This window comes from Zea mays, chromosome 9, assembly GCF_902167145.1.
Source record: "Zea mays cultivar B73 chromosome 9, Zm-B73-REFERENCE-NAM-5.0, whole genome shotgun sequence".
Classification (NCBI taxonomy): Eukaryota; Viridiplantae; Streptophyta; class Magnoliopsida; order Poales; family Poaceae; genus Zea; species Zea mays.
The window spans coordinates 158,026,270-158,045,181 of record NC_050104.1 but is presented as its reverse complement, the minus strand read 5'-3'; the positions used below and the strand labels follow the sequence as shown (position 1 = coordinate 158,045,181).

The window sequence follows — 18,912 nt, the reverse complement described above, 5'->3', positions numbered from 1 at the left end:
TCATTTTCATATGATTTTTTTTTAAAAAAAAACGAGTTTGAATTCTAACTTCTGCGACAAAAGTGCATCTATGCTTTTCGAATGTGCATCGCTTTAACTTTTTTGGAGCCACATAAATATGATATTTGATTCACGTTGCATGTTTGCACCAATAGATGTGTTTGCTCCAAATATTTTCCCATTCTCTCACCTTGTCACCGAAATGCCTGCGGGCAACGGGTGAAATTCGGATCGAGTAGATTAAATATCAGTCTGCGATCCATACCCGCGGGGACTCGCGGGTACTTCTCAATGTAACTATACTCACGGATAAAATTTTGTACCCGTATGTTATTGGACGGGTATAACACTAACGAGGCTAACACGTCTAAAACTAGTTCTCCTAACGGTTCTTGAGATCCTGCTTTTGGCGGTTTGGCATCGTTGTTGTGCCTGTGTATACAAATGAGGATCTTTCTTTCATGCACGTTTAGTCCACCATAGAACATGAACACACATAATTAGGGTTTATTCGGTTAGCTCTCAATACATGTGGATTGAGTGAGATTGGATAGATTTAAATCCTAAGTAAGTCAAAAAAAAATCTTAATTTTTTTTTCAATTTCGTATAATCCATGTGTAATGAGAATTATCGAACAAGTCTTTAGTTGGATTTAAGTTATACAATATATGAATATATGATGGAGCATTGTTCCACTATGTAACAAATGAGCGTACCTTTCCTGTACCTTCTGAAATCTGAACCAAGGGGAGTAGAAAATGAAGCAGAAAACAGACACACCGGTGGCTTGGACTTAGGTGTAGGCATGCAGCAGTAGGCTAGCGACGGACTGCGTTCGCGATTCATAGCAGTAGGGCCTGGGCACCGGTGATGCGCAATGGCGCCTTGCTGGCGTAGGACCGACGGGCGGTGACTCCTGTTTTCGACATTTTGTGGGCCATTGGGTCGGCTACTACTGGTGGCTAAAAATCTAAAATTGCTAATTTTAGATATTCGTCGGATAACCACGGGTAAAAAGTAAAATCAGCACCCGACTTAGGTAAGGTTCGAACGAGATCCGCGAGTTAAATTTCGTACCCGAGTTCGAACTCGACGGGTCGGATATCCGACGAATACCCAAACCCGCGGGTAAAATTGTCATCCCTGATTGGAGATAGCCAAAAGTTCTCGTTCATCAAAATCATTACGGTGTGCCATGTTTGTTAGTTACACCTTTTATTTTAAACTTTAAGTTTTTCATATCTATATAGTTTCTATTTATTTTATTTTTTAACATATACCATGTTTAGATATAAAATAAAAGTAATACATGTAGCTTAGTTATTTTAGATTATAAGACATTCATACTATATACCGTAAAAGTAATATATTCAGAAAAAACTATGATTTTGACTACATTTTTTTTACGTGTCGCTATCTCTGTCGTATAGAATTATACAACCTATGTTCCAAAGCTACATATAAGCCTATAACAAAGCTAAGGTATAATTAGGCTAAGGTAAAGCGCATAACCAAGGTAACACAATATAAATATGAAAGCTTAAATATGATAGAGATACAATTTTTTTATCAAAAAAAATCAGTTTTTTTATTGAGGTATTGAGAAGCGCACAAACTTCCCTCTAATCCTAATTAGAGCCCAACATAAGGGAAGCCCACGTGAGGGTCAAACTCCCTATCAGTTAACTATGAATAGCTCAGGTCCTTCCTCAATCCTCATGTGTAGATGGTTCTCCAGTGTGGCCTCTTTCAGATGCTCTTTGTCGTCTTTACTATCGAGTTTCCGACAGAAATGTCATGTGCCTTGTTCTCTCAAGTATACAACGGCAGACACCTCACAATCACAGTTGATGTGATCTCACAGAACCTATAGCTCATCTTGATACAACTAATATAATGTCACACACGAGTGCCAAGGGATAAGAGGTGTCTATACGACTATACCTCACTTCTATTCACTAGATCTAAACCTAGAATAAGCGCTAATGGAAGTGATCTAACTAACCTAAACACTTCATAAAATATATACTCTAACCATTGAGCAATCTTTGAGAACTTGGAAGTCTAGAGCTACTACAGATGAGAATCGACTCGGTTGTGATGTTCCTTAGCTTCCACACATATGGCCAATTAGGGTCTTATTGGTGACAAGGTTGAGGACAAGGAAGGAGACAAAACAGATGAGGGTGGAGAATCTGAGAAGGAGGAGGAGAATGAGAAAACATATGAGGTTGAAGAATGTGAGGAGGAGGAGAATGGGAACAACGATGGGGGCAACGACAAGGAGAAGGAATCAACTCGTGTTAATCAGAAAATAATAGGGAAAAAGAAAAATATGGATAAAAGAAGTGTCCTAGCTGCTTTGAAATGTAAACCAAAAAAATCAATGGTATTCAAAGGAGACTGCTCAGCCTCCCCTTTCAAGAAAGAAGATAATTGGACCCAGATTTTGGGTGATAAAGAATTGCGATTGCAACTCTGGAACAAGATAGCTGACAATGAAAACTTAAAGAGGTACATTATTTGCTTTGCTTTGCTTTTAGTTCAATAGTTCAAACTTGTACTGAGAATGAATTATTTCCATTTCCAACAACAGTGTTAGCTTCATGAGTCTTGGTACGGTCCTTAGATTAACTGATGGATGGCAATTATCAGGAAAAGATAATTCAAAAAGCTTTGCGACGAAAACTTTTTGTGAAGACACGTTGGTGACATTTGATGTACTGTGTCTCATTGATGATGAAGGTCGTCATGGACCTGATAAGACCAGTTCGGTTATTCCCATTATATATAAATTGGATGTGATTTAAAAAAAATTAGAAGAACTTTGACTTACTTGAGATTTAAACTCACCTAATCTCACTCAATCCATATAGATTGAAAGTTAACCAAACAAGCCATAACATCTTCCTGTAACCTAAAATTGTTGTAAGTGAAAATTGTGTGCACTTATACTGCGTTTTTATTCTCATTGATCTTTTTTTGTTGTTTGTAGAAATTGCTGTTGGCTCCCAAGGATGGATACAATGCCAACAGTATCAATGAGGAATTGTGTGCACTATACCTGGCGAAGAGGGGTTTTCCCTTCGTCCAAGACACGACTCTTGCCTTCGTTCTCAGGCTGTGTCCAACAAGGAACTGTAAGACTGCCTCCAACAAGGATCTGTATATGGTTCTGTCCTCTATATTTAGCGTCTTCATTCATCCTGAGGCTGTCTCCAGCAACGTCCCCTAAATTTCATCCCCTAAAGGAATATTCTCTGTCCTTTACAGCACACTCTAAAAAATTTCATCCTCTATATCTTCTCCATCTCCAGCAACGTTCTCTAAATTTCGTCCTCTATATCTCATCCTCCATATTCTTTGCAACAATATTAACAGAAATTATCTTCATCATTTTTTATCGGATCAAATAAATTGATCGTTAGCATTTTACGAATTATTGCATATGTTCAACTATTTCGACAATATGGCAAAAAAAGTACTCCGATTAACAGCATAATCAACACCTAGAGCAGACATCAACAGCACACCCGACCAGTGACACATTATTGTAATTGTTTGCTATCTGATCATGTTTCGTAAAATAACTTGTATTAGGCATCGATTATGTCTATATTCTTCTACATAGACATTACGTCAAACATGTGATATGCACTAGATGGGGATGGTGCTCCTGCGTGTACGTCTCCTCCAGGAGCATTTGTCTTCCTTGTCGTGCTCCTATAGATGGCCGTGCACCATGGCGGGGATGCGAGGATGACTAGGAGCACGGCGAGCAAGACGACCGAGACGAACCTGCCACCGTCGCCGAGCACCGTGAGGTCCACCTAGTCGTCGTCGTTCGAGCCGCATCGTCCCTGGTGGCTGCGCGGCCGTCCTCCTCGTCGGTGGTCGCGCGGTCGTCCGTCCAGCCGGCAGCAGACGCGCGTGCTCTTCTCCTCCTTTCGATGAGCTGTCGTGCCTGCGTCCCCGGTGGCTGCGCGCCCGTCCTCCTCATCGGTGGTCGCGCGGTCGTCCGTCCAGCCGGCAGCAGACGCGCGTGCTCTTCTCCTCCTTCCGATGAGAAGTCGTGCTTGCGTCCTCGGTGGCTACGCGCCCGTCCCTGGTGGCTGCGCGCCCGTCCTCCTCGTCGGTGGTCGCGCGGTCGTCCTCCTCGCCGGAGATCTGGCACGCGTGCGACAGCACAGGGTCGGCGAACACGGATAGCGGACGCACAGTAGCCTTCCAGGTTTAGCGGCTCCGGAAGCCGACCTCTATTTTAGCGTTTGTTTTAGCGGATGTTGTTGGAGGCTTACAGGACGGTGACTTCCGCTACAAATAGGGTACAGACTCATTCACGCCGCTGTGTTCCTGCCTTCCTGGTGGCCACGGGAATCCAGGCCTTACAAGCCGCAGCGCAGGGTCGGCGACGGCGAGGGACAGCGGGTGGCGCCGCGGCGGCGTCGGGGGCTCGGGGCGAGGTCTCGCGAGATGCAGGGCGAGGGCTGGCGCCTGGCGACTGGCGACGGGGGTCGGGCTGTCCGGGAGTCGGGAGATGGAGATGGGAGCCGGAGTTGGGCCTCGTTAAATTTTTTCACAATTTTAGGTATGGCCCTCCGCCCCTGTGCCCAGATGGTTCAGAGCATGGTGTGCCTCACTCATTCTGGTCTTGATTCTAGAGTTTGAGGTGCAGCAATATAGTGAGCAGTCAATCGTGATATGTGTATGGGCAATTACAGGAAGTGTACAAGTGGCTGTGTCGGTAATTCTCGAGGTATTGCCTCCCACAACCACAGCTGAGGCATTCCGCTCAAGCCTTCTATCAGTTTAATTGTAGTGGACTGTGTAAAGATTGAAGAGCAAGGAGCCATGCTGAATTCTTTGTCCATTACGATACAGCAAACATGCTATACGCTTCGAGTTGACAGCTTGAAAGAGCTGGTGGGTGAAGGATCGATTGAAACAACTGCGTTGACTCCACCAGAACATGCCAAATCCATGCATGACAACCTAGATGGGGTTTGTAGTGGCGTTGATGTTCCTGCAAGGACAGCGTCGCTGGAAACTTCTGAGGAGGTGTCATGGATAGCAAGCCTTGTGTGCGCTCAAAATATCTTCTTGGAGAAATTCTAAAGCGGTTCGGCATCGCTCAGGAGATGTATGTGGACCTCAAGTACTTGGATGATGAATCAGAGTGGGTTCTTTTAACCCTAAACCTGCTTGAGTGTATTGATGATGTGTACAAGCCATCAAATACTCCAACAGTAAGAATCTTGTTACACTCTAACGGCCAGTAAGTACTTTTCAGTTGTTCCTTCCTTGGGTGAAACTGATTTGTCCTGACAATGGAACAAAGCTCATCAGGATGCAGTAAAAGCATCCCTTCTCTCTTGGAAGTAAAGAATTTGTTGGCATTGCACAAGCAGCATCTGTTAATGCCTAGTACACTTGTGTCATCATCCAATGGTCAAGTGCCTAGTGACTTCTGTCTGTTGCTGCTTGGTGGTTGTGTGGCAGAATCGGAGACAAAGTGACTGTTGGTGTTCCCTATCATCAACTGGGATTAGTCTGTATGCAGTAAGCTGCTGCATACAGTCTCTGTGGTAACAGAGTATGGGACTTTGTACTTCTAGTTCAGTTTCTTAACAGTACAGGTAGTTTGTTTGTTGCATGTAACAAGCTAGTTTACAGCATTGTAGGTCAGAGGGTGGAACCAGAGTAGTTTACATTAATCCAACAGGGACGCCCTACCGCTACCTTCGTCACTTCATATCCCAGAGCAAAGCAGAGAGCAGCTGGAGTGATGACAGGGCCACAATACGAGCTCATCATCCGTTGAAATGCAGAATGGGACCTGCATGTATGTTGCTATGATTGTGATCATTCGTTATCCCTGCATCCTGTCCGATTCCAACAAGAACATTACCGAACCTATATACTGCTGTAACAATGAGGGATTAATAATCGAGTAAAGAATGAAAACACCGGCGATTAGTTGAACGAAGCTGAAGAACCAATGCTAGTGTTCTGTCTGAATCAGCAGCTAGGCTTGCTCAAGCCAAGCAACGACCATGCTGCACTGCATCAACAGGGGCGCCGCGTGAAGAATCATGGTACGGCGGCAGACCGGCGCGCTCCAGGCCGCGGCGGCAGGTCCCGGTGCCCCCCGGCGGCCTGCTGCTGAAGGGCCTCGATGTCCTCGAGCGCGGCGACGACGTCGTCCATGGAGGGCCGGCTCTTGGGGTCGCCCGTGAGGCACTTGCCGGCGAGCCTTGCGGCCCGGAGCGCGGCCTTGGTGTGGTACTGGCCGTCGATCCGCTGGTCCATGAGGGTCTTGAGCTTGCTGCCGGCGCCGGAGAGGTAGGGCCGCGCCCACTCCACCAGGTTGTGCTGGTGGCTCGGGCGGTTCGGGTCGTGCGCGCGCATCCCCGTCAGCAGCTCCAGCAGCACCACGCCGAAGCCGTACACGTCGCTCTTCACGTACAGGTGCCCTGCATTGCATTGCATGCATGTGGTCGTCAACGACTCGCGCCGTCGCGCGTACGTGATGATGAGCGCGCCTGGTGTGGTGGCCGCGCGTCGTCGTGCTCGTGCAAGCCTACGTACCGGTGGCGACGTACTCCGGCGCCGCGTAGCCGTAGGTGCCGATGATCCGGGTCGTGACGTGCGACTTCCCGGCGGAGGGCCCGTTCTTGGCGAGCCCGAAGTCCGACAGCTTGGCAGTGAAATCCTGAGACGAACATAGCATGCATCAAGACCTGCCTATGCTTGCTTGCTACTCTTTATTTAATTTGCAGAAGATGATGATCTACCGAGTCGAGGAGGATGTTGGACGCCTTGAAGTCCCTGTAGATGACCTGCTTCTCCGACGAGTGCAGGAAGGCGAGGCCGCGCGCCGCGCCCGTGGCGATCTTGAGCCGCCGGCTCCACGACAGCGCCTCCAAGTTTCCACCCCGGCCTGCTCAGATCGACAGGCAAGTCAGACTGCAGGACGCTCTCCCATCAATCTCAAACAGTGCACCGTGCATGACTTGTAACAAAAGCGACGACTTGCTCAAACTAGTCAAAATTGGGTGTCTTCGTCTAGACATGTATCCAACAAAAGTCAAATGCGATTCCAGAATAATGCAAAATTCAAGCTTGCATTGCATTATATTTTTCAAACTATGTTAGGCAGGTGATCGGTCGGTGACCGGGAACGGGAACACAATCCCCAAAAAGTAAAACCATAACATTATTGCAGTTCGTCAGTCGTATACAAGAAAAGTAGCTATAGAGACGTACGAACTGCATGCTTAGCTTACTTCTGAAGAGGTGGTTTTCCAGGCTGCCCTTGGACATGAACTCGTACACCAGGAGCAGCTCCCTGTCCTCGCCGCAGTAGCCCAGCAGCCTCACCAGGTTGGGATGCCACAGCCTACCCAAGAAGTTCACCTCCGACTGCACTTGCAAACAAAATGAGCACATTGATTTGCACTGCATGGCCATTATATTGGTTCAGATCCCTGTCCTATCTTATCCAGGGATCGGAGAAAAGCAGAAAAATGCAACTTCATGGCAACTACAAGAGTTGACTTTGTACAGTGTCCCCGCGCGAAGAAAGGGTAATTAACCACAAATTTCCATATCATCATCAGGATTCTAAAGAAAAATTACTAAGACGCGATTCCATCAAAGCAGAACGAAAGGAAGAAGCGATCCTGCCACGCCACGCACCTGCCACTCCTGCAGGCCCTGGACGCTCTCCGGGTTGAGCTTCTTGACGGCGACGATGACGCCGGCGTTGCTCTTGGCCGGGTTGAGCGTGCGCTCGTCGACCCAGCCCTTGTAGACCCGGCCGAAGCCGCCCTCCCCGAGCACCATCTCCGGCTTGAACCCGCGCGTGGCGGCCCGCAGCTCGGCGAGCGTGAACTCCCTCAGCCTCGGCGCTTGCAGGACCCGCCCGACGACCGGGCCCGGGCCCGGAGCACCGTCGTCGTCGTCGCCTCCCATCTCTCGCTGCTTCGCCCCGCTGCTGCCGTCGTCGCTCGGCTTCGGCTTCGGCGCCGGCGCCCATGCCGTCGTCCCCTTCGGCGGCGTTCCTGCACGAGCCACCAGCAACGGTCGGACGTCGGTCCAAGGTCGAACCATCACGGTGGTCGAGCGGCCGGCCCAGGAGCCAGGAGGCCAGGACTCGGTCGGAGCTAGCTAGCGTGCGGGCAGAGGCGGACGAACCTTTGGTAGGAGTAGGACGACGACCCGGCGGCTTCGTGCCGGCGTCAGCGGAGCCGCAGCAGCAGTTCCCCATGGCGCGCGCGTACGGTGTGGTGCCGAGCAACCAACCGCGCGTTTCTCTCTTACTTCCTCCTCCCTGATCTCAGGGCGTGTGCTCTTGTGCTGCTGCTGCTGTGCGCGCGTTCTCCGACTGTGTGTGCTGCTAGCCTGCTACTACCTACTACTACTAGTAGTAATCAGGGGAGCTAGCTGGAGAGAAGGAGGAGAAGGGACGACGTGGACAGCGTGGTGGGAACGGAGAGGAAAATATCAACAAAGAAAGGACTAGGAGGCCCTGCGCGCCAAGGGAGGGCAGACGACATGCGGCGCTGCTATCTGGTCCTGCCGTGGGCTTGGTCCATTGTCGCAGCTTCAGCTGTGAAGTCTCCTTCTTGGCGCAGGCCGCAGGGCCCCTGGACTTGGTCCGACCGCAAGTGTTTTCCTGCTGCCGCTTTTGTCCACGCGCGCCCTTTACAATTTCCATGGAAAGTGGGCTCCACGCTCCGCGCTGCCTACTTAAGCGTTGCCTACTTGTCAGTGGGTTGTGGAACCGAGTGCAGTAGGAGGCGGTGCTTGGTTGCTTCTACGCCTGATTGGTCTATAATAAATCTTTTGTTAGAGCAACTCCAGTAGTTCTCTAATAGACTTCCTAAATCGACAATTTAAGTAGTTAACACAAAAACTCATCTCCAACAGTTCTCTAAATGAACTTTCTAAATTTAACAACTTCTCATCTAACCTTATTCCCTCTCTACATTTGGCAACCATTTAGCAACTCCCTAAACAAAAATGTTTACTACATTATGTAGATAATGAAGGTAATTGATGATATTTGTGACTTTATTTTTTTATGTGGATAGATATAAAACAAAACTACAACCTATATTTAGAGAACTATTGGAGAACTCATATTTTTTTTACCCCCAAAGTTATTTAGCAACTTCTTAAATCTATGATTTAGAGAGCTAAATTTTACATAACTATTGGAGTTGCTCTTAAGAGCCGTTTGGTATGGTATCGCACTGGCACACATGCTATAACAATGTTGCTGACGAGATGCAGTGGTGGCCCTGAGGGTGGGGCAGAGGGGCGGTCGTCCCGGGCCCCCGAATTTATAGGGTCCAATTCTAGTCATATCAAATAATGAATATCTAAACATATTAGAAGAAAATTTCAAGGTGATACTATAATATATATCCTTTTATTTATTTATTATTTGATATAAATATTTTTAAATGTATTTTGAATGTTTAATTAGTAACATTTATATATTAAAAATAATTTGAAAGGCCTCTATTTGAAACCTTGTCATTGACCCCTAAAATGTTAGGACTGTCACTAACGAGATGCAATATCATCACGACACTGAAATACGTTTGGTTGCCATGACAGGACGGAACGGGATGGAACGATCCCTCAAATAAGGTTGTTTGGTTCAGTGTCAAGGATTGGGACATGATTATCCCAGTGTTGTCCCTAGTCATCCCTCAAAATTGGAGGGACTAGAGAGGACGTCAAGGGACGTCTGTGTCCTGGCTATTCCGCAACCAAACACAACCTAAAAAATCAGACGAAGGTACATGAGCTTGAGACTGTTTTCTTGCGCCAATCTTCATTATTTCTCAACGTCATAATTCCATATATTCATAAGAGCAATATTCACAAGTTGAACTTTTGCTTATACCGACTGACCCATATCTTGTTCTGACCACAATATTGTGATAAAGTTTTGTGTTTAAGTTGTAGATTTCAAGTGTACCTGGTGCCAACAGTGTCCTAGGAGAGATGAGGGGATTCCGCGTTAAGCCCCAAGCCTGTAGGGCGTAACACCTCATCCACTTTTGGACTGGCAGTAATTACTCTTAGCTACCCTTTAGGATCATATATTATCCCCATAGACCAACACAAGTCTTTTGTGCGCACTTTGTCCTCACTCATGCGCACCCGAAAAGGCTTCCCGGTAGGTCACCCATTCTAAGATTGCTTTAGGCCAAGCACACTTAACCTCAAGGTTCTTTCGAGATAGATTTCTAAAAAAGAAGATGCACCTTGTTGGTACGAGTACTCTATTAATTCTATTAAGTTTGGATCAGGATATCACATATGGCCTCGGGAAGCAAAGCCCCAAAGATGCTAGGTTGGCACCAAGTTAGCCCACGGTGGGTCCGTCTTTTTGCTCATGGAGCCCTAGAAAGTATTTTTCTAGCATCCGGGCATACGCCTTCCGCTAAACACTAAAAGTGGCCCCCCAAACCTACTATAGGCCTAGTGTGGCCTACATGTTGAACCATTCTCCCTATAAACATTTGATTGAACAAGTATATCATGCGCATAGGTGATACATGCATCTAAGGCTTTATTTGTTTCCACTTTTCCTTAGGCGTGGCTCTTGCAGTTGCTGATTCCTCGTATCACCAGATTCTTGTCAATTCTTTGATTCTCAATAACTAGTTCAATTTTTTATTATGGACTTGAAACCTTCAAATTACATAATAGTGATCTTGCTCTCATACACTTAGCATATAAGTTAGTCTGTGATGGTATGTTGGACATTCAATCACCAAAATGTAGAAATGTCTATCTAGACCATTTTCATTTCAGAGCTAGTCCTAGGAAGGATCGCCCAATTCGTCAATGCTAGGATGACGTCCACCATCGTGCTCGCTGACTTCATTTCGTTACTAGTCTAGTAGGACCCCAACTTGGACCTCCTCGTCGAGATCATGGTGGGGATCATGAGGCCTCCATTGGTTCTTTTGACGATCACATACTATTGATGCCAGTGGGGGTCTTTGTGTTGCTTGAAGATGAGGCCACACTTCAACATGTTTTACAACACATGCCAAAATGTGGCACCGCCACGCTAAGGAAACCAATAGGGCACATGTTGTTTCCTAGTGGCTAGATGCTCCACATGGATGTAACACCCAGTTTGTAATATATATAGTAAAAGAGGAGAAAAGACATTTCCTATATTTTATGTGTGTGTTGAATTTACTTATCATCACATGTGAACACCATATTCAAAAGCAAATAATTAATAAAAAAAGAATATATGCCATTAAAATTTTGCATCATACTGGGATTTTCTTTTGTGTGCACATGGTGACAAAATAAAATAATAAATGTGACAAGAAAAATATTAAAGTCCAAAGTGGAATCTAAAATCCAAAAGGAATTGTAGAATTTGAAAAAGAGAAGATATATAAAATATAAAGAAAGTTTATATATATTTCCAAAATTAGTACCTTAAGGTCACAATATAACTTGAAGATAAATGTGTCACAAGTTTGAATTTAAATTAGGATCTAAATTTGAATTTATGAAAATAGAGAAAGAGGAAATAAAAGAGAAAGAATATCATACCTGGATGGGCCGACGAACCAGAATTCGGCCCAACTTTCCTTTACCACCTGCGCGGCCCAGACCTGTTCCTCTCGCGCTCACCCGCGACCTGGCGCCGACACCACGGGCCCACGGGTCAGCCGTTCTTGCCTCCGTGCGTCTTGCACCACCTACGAAACCCCCGCCTGAATCGTGGGACCGGTACGTCAGCCACTCGCTTTGTGTCACTGATGCGCGGGCCAGCTTCGTCAGACCCGTCCCCAACCAAGCCGTAACAGAATTCCTGAGCTCACGCGCGCGATGATCGGATCCGGCGTTCGGGCGCTCCCTGGATAAATAGGTGTAGCCGTTCCTTCCTCCCCGACTCTTGCCCTCGCGTTCGCTAGGTTCGTACTGCATATTCGTCGTCGCCGTTGGAGAGGAAACAGAGAGAGAGGGGCGGGATCGTCCGCCGCCGTTGACTGCCGCAAGGAGGGCATTTCAGACCCCGATTGGGTTACCCAAAGCTCGAGTTGCTCGCGTATAAGCAGTGCGTGGGCGCAATCGAAGAAAGGTTAACGGCGGCCACGGGAATCTTTCGCCGGAGTTGGAGGTCTGCCACTCACCGTGACCGGATCTCTCTACGGCGCGCCAGGAGGTACGTGCTTGTCCATTGCAATTATCATGTTTAGGGCACCGTGCGGAGCGATTTGGGTCTGAGTTGTGCGTTCGGGTAGAGCTTTGGGGCCTCGCGGCCATGGCGCCGCCGCGCCTGGCGTCTGCGCCACCGCGTTCTATGTGAACCAGTGGGGAAGATGCCCTCGGGGCCGTCCATCTCGGATGTGTGGCTGCGATTAAAACGAGAGATACCCCTTCGTCGTTTTGAATCTGGCGCATTGAAAGAAAATCGTGTGGCCGAGAGGGAGTGAAGGGCATCGCGCGCCGTGCGCCGTGGATCTGGGATCCAATGATTGCGGGCGCCGCTGGGTGTGTAGTCGGGATTCGATTTAATCTGGGCCGCACGTGTGTGATCGGGCGGCCAGAAACCCTAGATACCCATTCGCGTGTGCAAATTGCTAAAGAACCCCTTAGCTTTCACATAAACAAACCCGCAGTCCATGGCTGTTGTACTCTGTGTCTTAGGATATCTTGCGCAGAGCCCCCTGCGTTTCACATTAATTGAGGCCTAGTCCAGTGGCAGGATAAAGTGTATAAATGAATTAGAAATTGAATATTTAATATGAAAATAATTACTAGAACTTTGTAAATTCATAGAAAATTCATACTAACTCCAAATTAGTCCATTCCAGTTCCTAAAATTTTGTAATTTAATTCTCTATCACCTAGAGCCTCTGTTATGTCATGAAAACAGTAAGGAATTTATTTATCACTAAATCCTATTTAAAGCACATAAAACCCTTTGAAAATGCATAACTTAAAATCTATAACTCAGAAAATTATGATTCCTGTTCCTAGGATTTTATTTTAATGTGTAGATTATTACTGTGTATTTTGTTTATATGCTTGGTGTAATGTTAATTTTCCCTATATTCCGTGCTTGTTTGTATTGTGGCGAGTAGAAGAACCCGTTGCTGAGGATCCTGGTGAGCAGCAGGTTGAGGTAGCTGAGCAGGAGCTCATTGAAGGCAAGTTGTGCCCTTGACCACTTTTTACCCAATAATGTTCTTTAATATCACTTATCCATGCATAGGTTAATTTTGATGGGACCCAATAGGTCACCCTAGATTTGTTTATCTCATTACCTTGTTTACCCCTGAATCACTTGGGTAGTTTGCTATTGCTTTATATGGTTTTGGGATAATCATTTATTACCTCTATGTTCCAATTCTTTTTGTTATTCTATTTATGTTCATGTTGAGATCATTAATGTTAATTGGAACATAGAGCTTAACTTGAGAACCACGTGCCACCACAAGGGTTTAATGGGACGCCCTTGGCTGACTAATTAGGAAAGCTAGTGGAAGACTACCTTACCCGAAAGGGGCAAGGGCAGTAGGGGAGTGGTCAGTGTAGGGAGGTCCCTGGTTGATTTTGCTGCGATGGCGGTCAGCCAGGAACCCTGCATTGGAGCTTCCTATAAACTGTAGCGGGTTTTCGGAAGCTAGTGGAACTTTGTAAAGGCCTCGTAGTGTTGCCCTGCCGCGCTTCCTAGGTAGAGGTGTATGGGATTCGCGACCCCTTGGCAGATGGGTAGCATGACTTGTGGGTAAAGGGTACAACCTCTGCAGAGTGTAAAACTGGTATACTAGCCGAGCTCACAGTCATGAGCGGCTCAGGACTCTCTGATGATTAAATTATGAAACCTAAATTCAATTTTGTCATTTGCATATGATGGGTTTATTATTAATTTTGTTCTATTACTTTATTTAAGGTTTGGTACTTACTTACACTTAGTAATTGCTAATAAAAGTTTGACCAACTACTTAAAAGCAATGCTCAGCCTTAACCCCTATCATTGATTAGCCTTACACATCACATGAACTCACACCTTTGTGAGTTTATGTCCACTGGTTCCCCACAACTTGTTGAGCTATGATCATGTGTGAGCTCACCCTTGCTGTCTCACACCCCCCCACAGGAGAAGAGCAGGTGGTTCAGGAGGAGCCACATGGCGAGGAGTATGATCTGATCTAGGTGGCGTTTCTCAGTCGACATTGGCGCCGACGATCCTTAGTTCGTTTTATGTTTACACTTTTATTTTGTAATAAGTCTTCCGCTATGTAATAAATACTCTGATGTTTTGTGACATTTATCTCTATACACTCTGTTATTATATATGTTGTCTTCTTGGCGCATGTATGAGATGCACCTGGCTTTGTTCCTTAAAGCCGGGTGTGACAGAAGTGGTATCAGAGGAAATGTTGACTGTAGGACGAAACCTAGATAGAAATGGATAGACCCTCTCCTACTTACCTTACTCTGACTCATTCTATACTCATCTCATCTTGATCTTGTCTCACCTTCTACTGTTCTACTCTGATCATTCTTACCTTTTCTACTCTAAGACAAGATGGATTTCACACCTTGGAATCCCTACCCTTATGACATTTTTAAGAGATAGGGAACCTAAGACAAAAATCAAAACTATTTTCTCTATTTAAAAATGTTGGTTGATTGTTCTGATGATCAATGCCTGATTTGCTTCTTTGATTGATTGAAATAGTATAGATGAGCATCTTAGCATGTACCACTATAAGGTATTGTATTAGCTTTAGTAGGTGACACACTAATCTACTGAGCTAATAAATCCCTCGCAGTAACATTTCTCGTAATTACCCGCCTTGTCTACAATTCTTCCTTTCTTACCCTGTATTTCTAACCCAGATGGGCTACCCCTATAGTGTTAGAAGAGAGCACTATAGACGTGATCCTTGGTATGTCGTGGTTAAGAAAGGTAAAGGCAGTTTATACACTGGTGCTAAAGGAACCATAGAACTCACCAGTTCCAAAGGAGAAGGATTTGAAGTTGGAATTGCAGTAACTACCGCCACCAAACTAGCAGCATTCTTAGTCGATGGGAAGTTTGTTGGTGACAACATCCGTGTGGTTAAGGATTTTCCGGATGTCTTCCCAGAGGAGTTACCAGGGATGACACCAGATACGGAAGTTGAGTTTGTCATAGATCTCTTACCTGGAACTGCTCCTATTTCTAAATGGACATATAGGATGTCTGTAGAAGAATTAAAAGAACTCAGGAAGCACTTAACGGAGTTGCAAGAGGTTGGGTACATTCGTCCGAGTTCCTCACCTTGGGGAGCACCGGTTCTGTTTGTACAGAAGAAGGATGGATCACAGCGGATGTGTGTGGATTATAGATCTCTTAATGATGTCACTGTGAAGAACAAGTATCCGTTGCCCCGTATTGAGGATCTATTTGATCAGATGAGAGGTGCTAGAGTATTCTCGAAGATTGATCTCCGATCCGGTTACCATCAGATGAGGATTAGACCATCGGATATTCCCAAGACAGCTTTCTCGACTCGATATGGATTATATGAGTTTACGATTATGTCGTTTGGATTAACCAATGCACCAGCTTATTTTATGAACTTGATGAATAAGGTGTTTATGGAGTACTTGGATAGATTCGTCGTGGTGTTCATCGACGACATTCTTATTTATTCCCAGAGTGATAGCGATCATGAGGAACATCTGAGATTGGTGCTACAGAAGCTACGAGATAACCAGCTATATGCCAAGTTTAGCAAGTGCGAGTTTTGGATTGGCGAGGTGCCATTTCTTGGTCATATTATTTCTAATGGAGGAATTTCAGTGGATCCTGCTAAAGTTAAGGAGATAATGGAGTGGAGAGTACCCACTACAGTTACTGAGATTCGGAGTTTCTTGGGATTAGCAGGATATTATCGGAGATTTATTGAAGGATTTTCTAAGATTGCTAAGCCTATGACTTCGCTTTTGGAGAAAGGAAGAGAATTTAAGTGGGACGAGAATTGTCAAGACAGCTTTGATCAATTGAAGAAAAGATTGATGTCGCCACCAGTATTGGTTATGCCCGACCTACAGAAAGGATTTGATATCTATTGTGATGCATGTGGCCAAGGCTTAGGATGTGTGCTTATGCAAGAAGGACATGTGATTGCCTATGCGTCTCGTCAGTTACGGAAACATGAATTGAACTACCCCACTCATGACTTGGAATTGGCAGCCGTTGTGCATGCGCTTAAGATTTGGAGACACTATATCATGGGGACCAAGTGCCAAGTATATACGGATCATAAGAGTTTGAAGTATATATTCACTCAGAAGGATCTCAACCTTAGGCAACGCCGTTGGTTGGAGCTTATTAAGGATTATGATTTGGAGATTCACTATCACCCGGGCAAGGCAAATTTGGTTGTAGATGCCTTGAGTCGAAAGGAGCATGTTCATTCAGCTGTTGTTGCCCAGCTACTCGATGAGATTATTGAGGATTTTAGGAGACTTAACCTGGGGATAGTTGCTCACACTGAAGGAGTTACTATTGATGTGGAATCTACTTTGGAGCAAGAAATCCGCAAAGGACAAATTGGCGATGCTAAGATACAAGAGATTAATGATCTGATTACTAAAGGTCGAGGTCCGGAATTCACGGAAGATGATCAAGGCACTATATGGTTCAAGAATCGGATCTGCGTTCCCGATATCGATAGTCTTCGGGAAACCATCTTGAAGGAGGCACATGATTCAGTTTATTCTATTCATCCTGGGAGTACTAAGATGTATCAGGATTTGAAGCAAAAGTATTGGTGGTATGGATTGAAGAGAGATGTGGCTGCACATGTGATTATGTGCAATGTATGTCAAAGAGTTAAGGCTGAACACCAGAGGCCAGCTGGACTATTACACCCACTGAAGATACCCGAGTGGAAGTGGGAAGAGATTGGTATGGATTGTATTACTGGATTGCCTCGCACCCAGAAAGGATATGATGCTATATGGGTGATTGTGGATAGATTGACTAAAGTGGCTCACTTTATTCCTGTAAAGACTACATATAAAGGTTCTCAGCTAGCAGAGTTATATATGGCTCGGATTGTGTGTTTACATGGAGTACCAAAGAAGATCGTGTCTGATCGAGGTTCACAGTTTACCTCAAGATTTTGGAGAAGCTTTCATGAGAATATGAATACGAAGTTGAATTTTAGTACAGCTTATCACCCTTAGACTGATGGACAAACTGAAAGGACTAATCAAGTATTGGAAGATATGTTGAGAGCTTGTTCCCTTCAGCATGGAGGAAGTTGGGATAAAAGTTTGCCTTATGCTGAGTTCTCATATAATAATAGTTATCAGGCCAGTCTGAAGATGTCACCTTTTGAAGCTTTATACGGGAGAAAGTGCAGAACTCCTTTGTATTGGGATCAGACTGGAGAAAGACAGTTCTTTGGGCCTGAACGGATTTAAGAAGCAGAAGAACAAGTTCGTCTAATTCGAGAGAATTTGATGGTAGTTCAAACCAAGCAAAAGAGCTTTGCTGATAATAGAAGAAGACCACTGGAATTTGAAGAAGGAGATTATGTGTACCTCAAGGTGTCACCACTTCGTGGAATGAGGAGATTCAAAGTTAAGGGCAAATTGTCCCCTCGCTACATTGGACCATTCTTGATCTTTAGGAGAGTTGGGGAGATGGCATACCAACTCGAGCTTCCTGCTAGTCTATCGGATGTGCATAATGTGTTCCATGTATCTCAACTGAGGAAATGTCTCCGTGTCCCTGAGGAACAGTTATCAATGGAAGAGCTCAGTGTTCAGGGTGATTTGACTTACACGGAGTATCCGATCAAGATTCTTGACACATTGACTCGAGTTACAAGAAATAAGGTGATTAAGATGTGCAAAGTCCAATGGAGTCACCACGGTGAAGATGAAGCAACTTGGGAAAGAGAAGAAGAGCTTCGCATAGATTTTCCCCACCTTTTCCCTAGATCTTCTTAAATCTCGAGGACGAGATTATTTTTAAGGGGGGTAGGATTTGTAACACCCAATTTGTAATATATATAGTAAAAGAGGAGAAAAGACATTTCCTATATTTTATGTGTGTGTTGAATTTACTTATCATCACATGTGAACACCATATTCAAAAGCAAATAATTAATAAAAAAAGAATATATGCCATTAAAATTTTGCATCATACTGGGATTTTCTTTTGTGTGCACATGGTGACAAAATAAAATAATAAATGTGACAAGAAAAATATTAAAGTCCAAAGTGGAATCTAAAATCCAAAAGGAATTGTAGAATTTGAAAAAGAGAAGATATATAAAATATAAAGAAAGTTTATATATATTTCCAAAATTAGTACCTTAAGGTCACAATATAACTTGAAGATAAATGTGTCACAAGTTTGAATTTAAATTAGGATCTAAATTTGAATTTATGAAAATAGAGAAAGAGGAAATAAAAGAGAAAGAATATCATACCTGGATGGGCCGACGAACCAGAATTCGGCCCAACTTTCCTTTACCACCTGCGCGGCCCAGACCTGTTCCTCTCGCGCTCACCCGCGACCTGGCGCCGACACCACGGGCCCACGGGTCAGCCGTTCTTGCCTCCGTGCGTCTTGCACCACCTACGAAACCCTCGCCTGAATCGTGGGACCGGTACGTCAGCCACTCGCTTTGTGTCACTGATGCGCGGGCCAGCTTCGTCAGACCCGTCCCCAACCAAGCCGTAACAGAATTCCTGAGCTCACGCGCGCGATGATCGGATCCGGCGTTCGGGCGCTCCCTGGATAAATAGGTGTAGCCGTTCCTTCCTCCCCGACTCTTGCCCTCGCGTTCGCTAGGTTCGTACTGCATATTCGTCGTCGCCGTTGGAGAGGAAACAGAGAG

General features: G+C 45.3%; 2 protein-coding genes across 2 annotated transcripts; one reads left to right on the top strand and one right to left on the bottom strand.

Annotated features, from left to right (window-relative positions):
- The first annotated feature begins 3,671 nt into the window (after positions 1-3,671).
- Positions 3,672-4,858, top strand: LOC100274297 (uncharacterized). Its single transcript, NM_001148661.1, has one exon. The coding sequence runs from the start codon at positions 4,282-4,284 to the stop codon at positions 4,654-4,656; it is 375 nt and encodes a 124-aa protein (NP_001142133.1). The 5' UTR covers positions 3,672-4,281; the 3' UTR covers positions 4,657-4,858.
- Positions 4,859-5,820: 962 nt separating this feature from the next.
- LOC100272528 (putative protein kinase superfamily protein) lies at positions 5,821-8,379 on the bottom strand. Its single transcript, NM_001146997.1, has 6 exons — positions 8,198-8,379; positions 7,700-8,064; positions 7,288-7,423; positions 6,796-6,941; positions 6,590-6,713; positions 5,821-6,474 (listed from the first exon to the last, which is right to left on the bottom strand). The coding sequence occupies exons 1-6, from the start codon at positions 8,268-8,270 to the stop codon at positions 6,092-6,094; spliced, it is 1,227 nt and encodes a 408-aa protein (NP_001140469.1). The 5' UTR covers positions 8,271-8,379; the 3' UTR covers positions 5,821-6,091.
- Between the last annotated feature and the right edge of the window lie 10,533 nt (positions 8,380-18,912).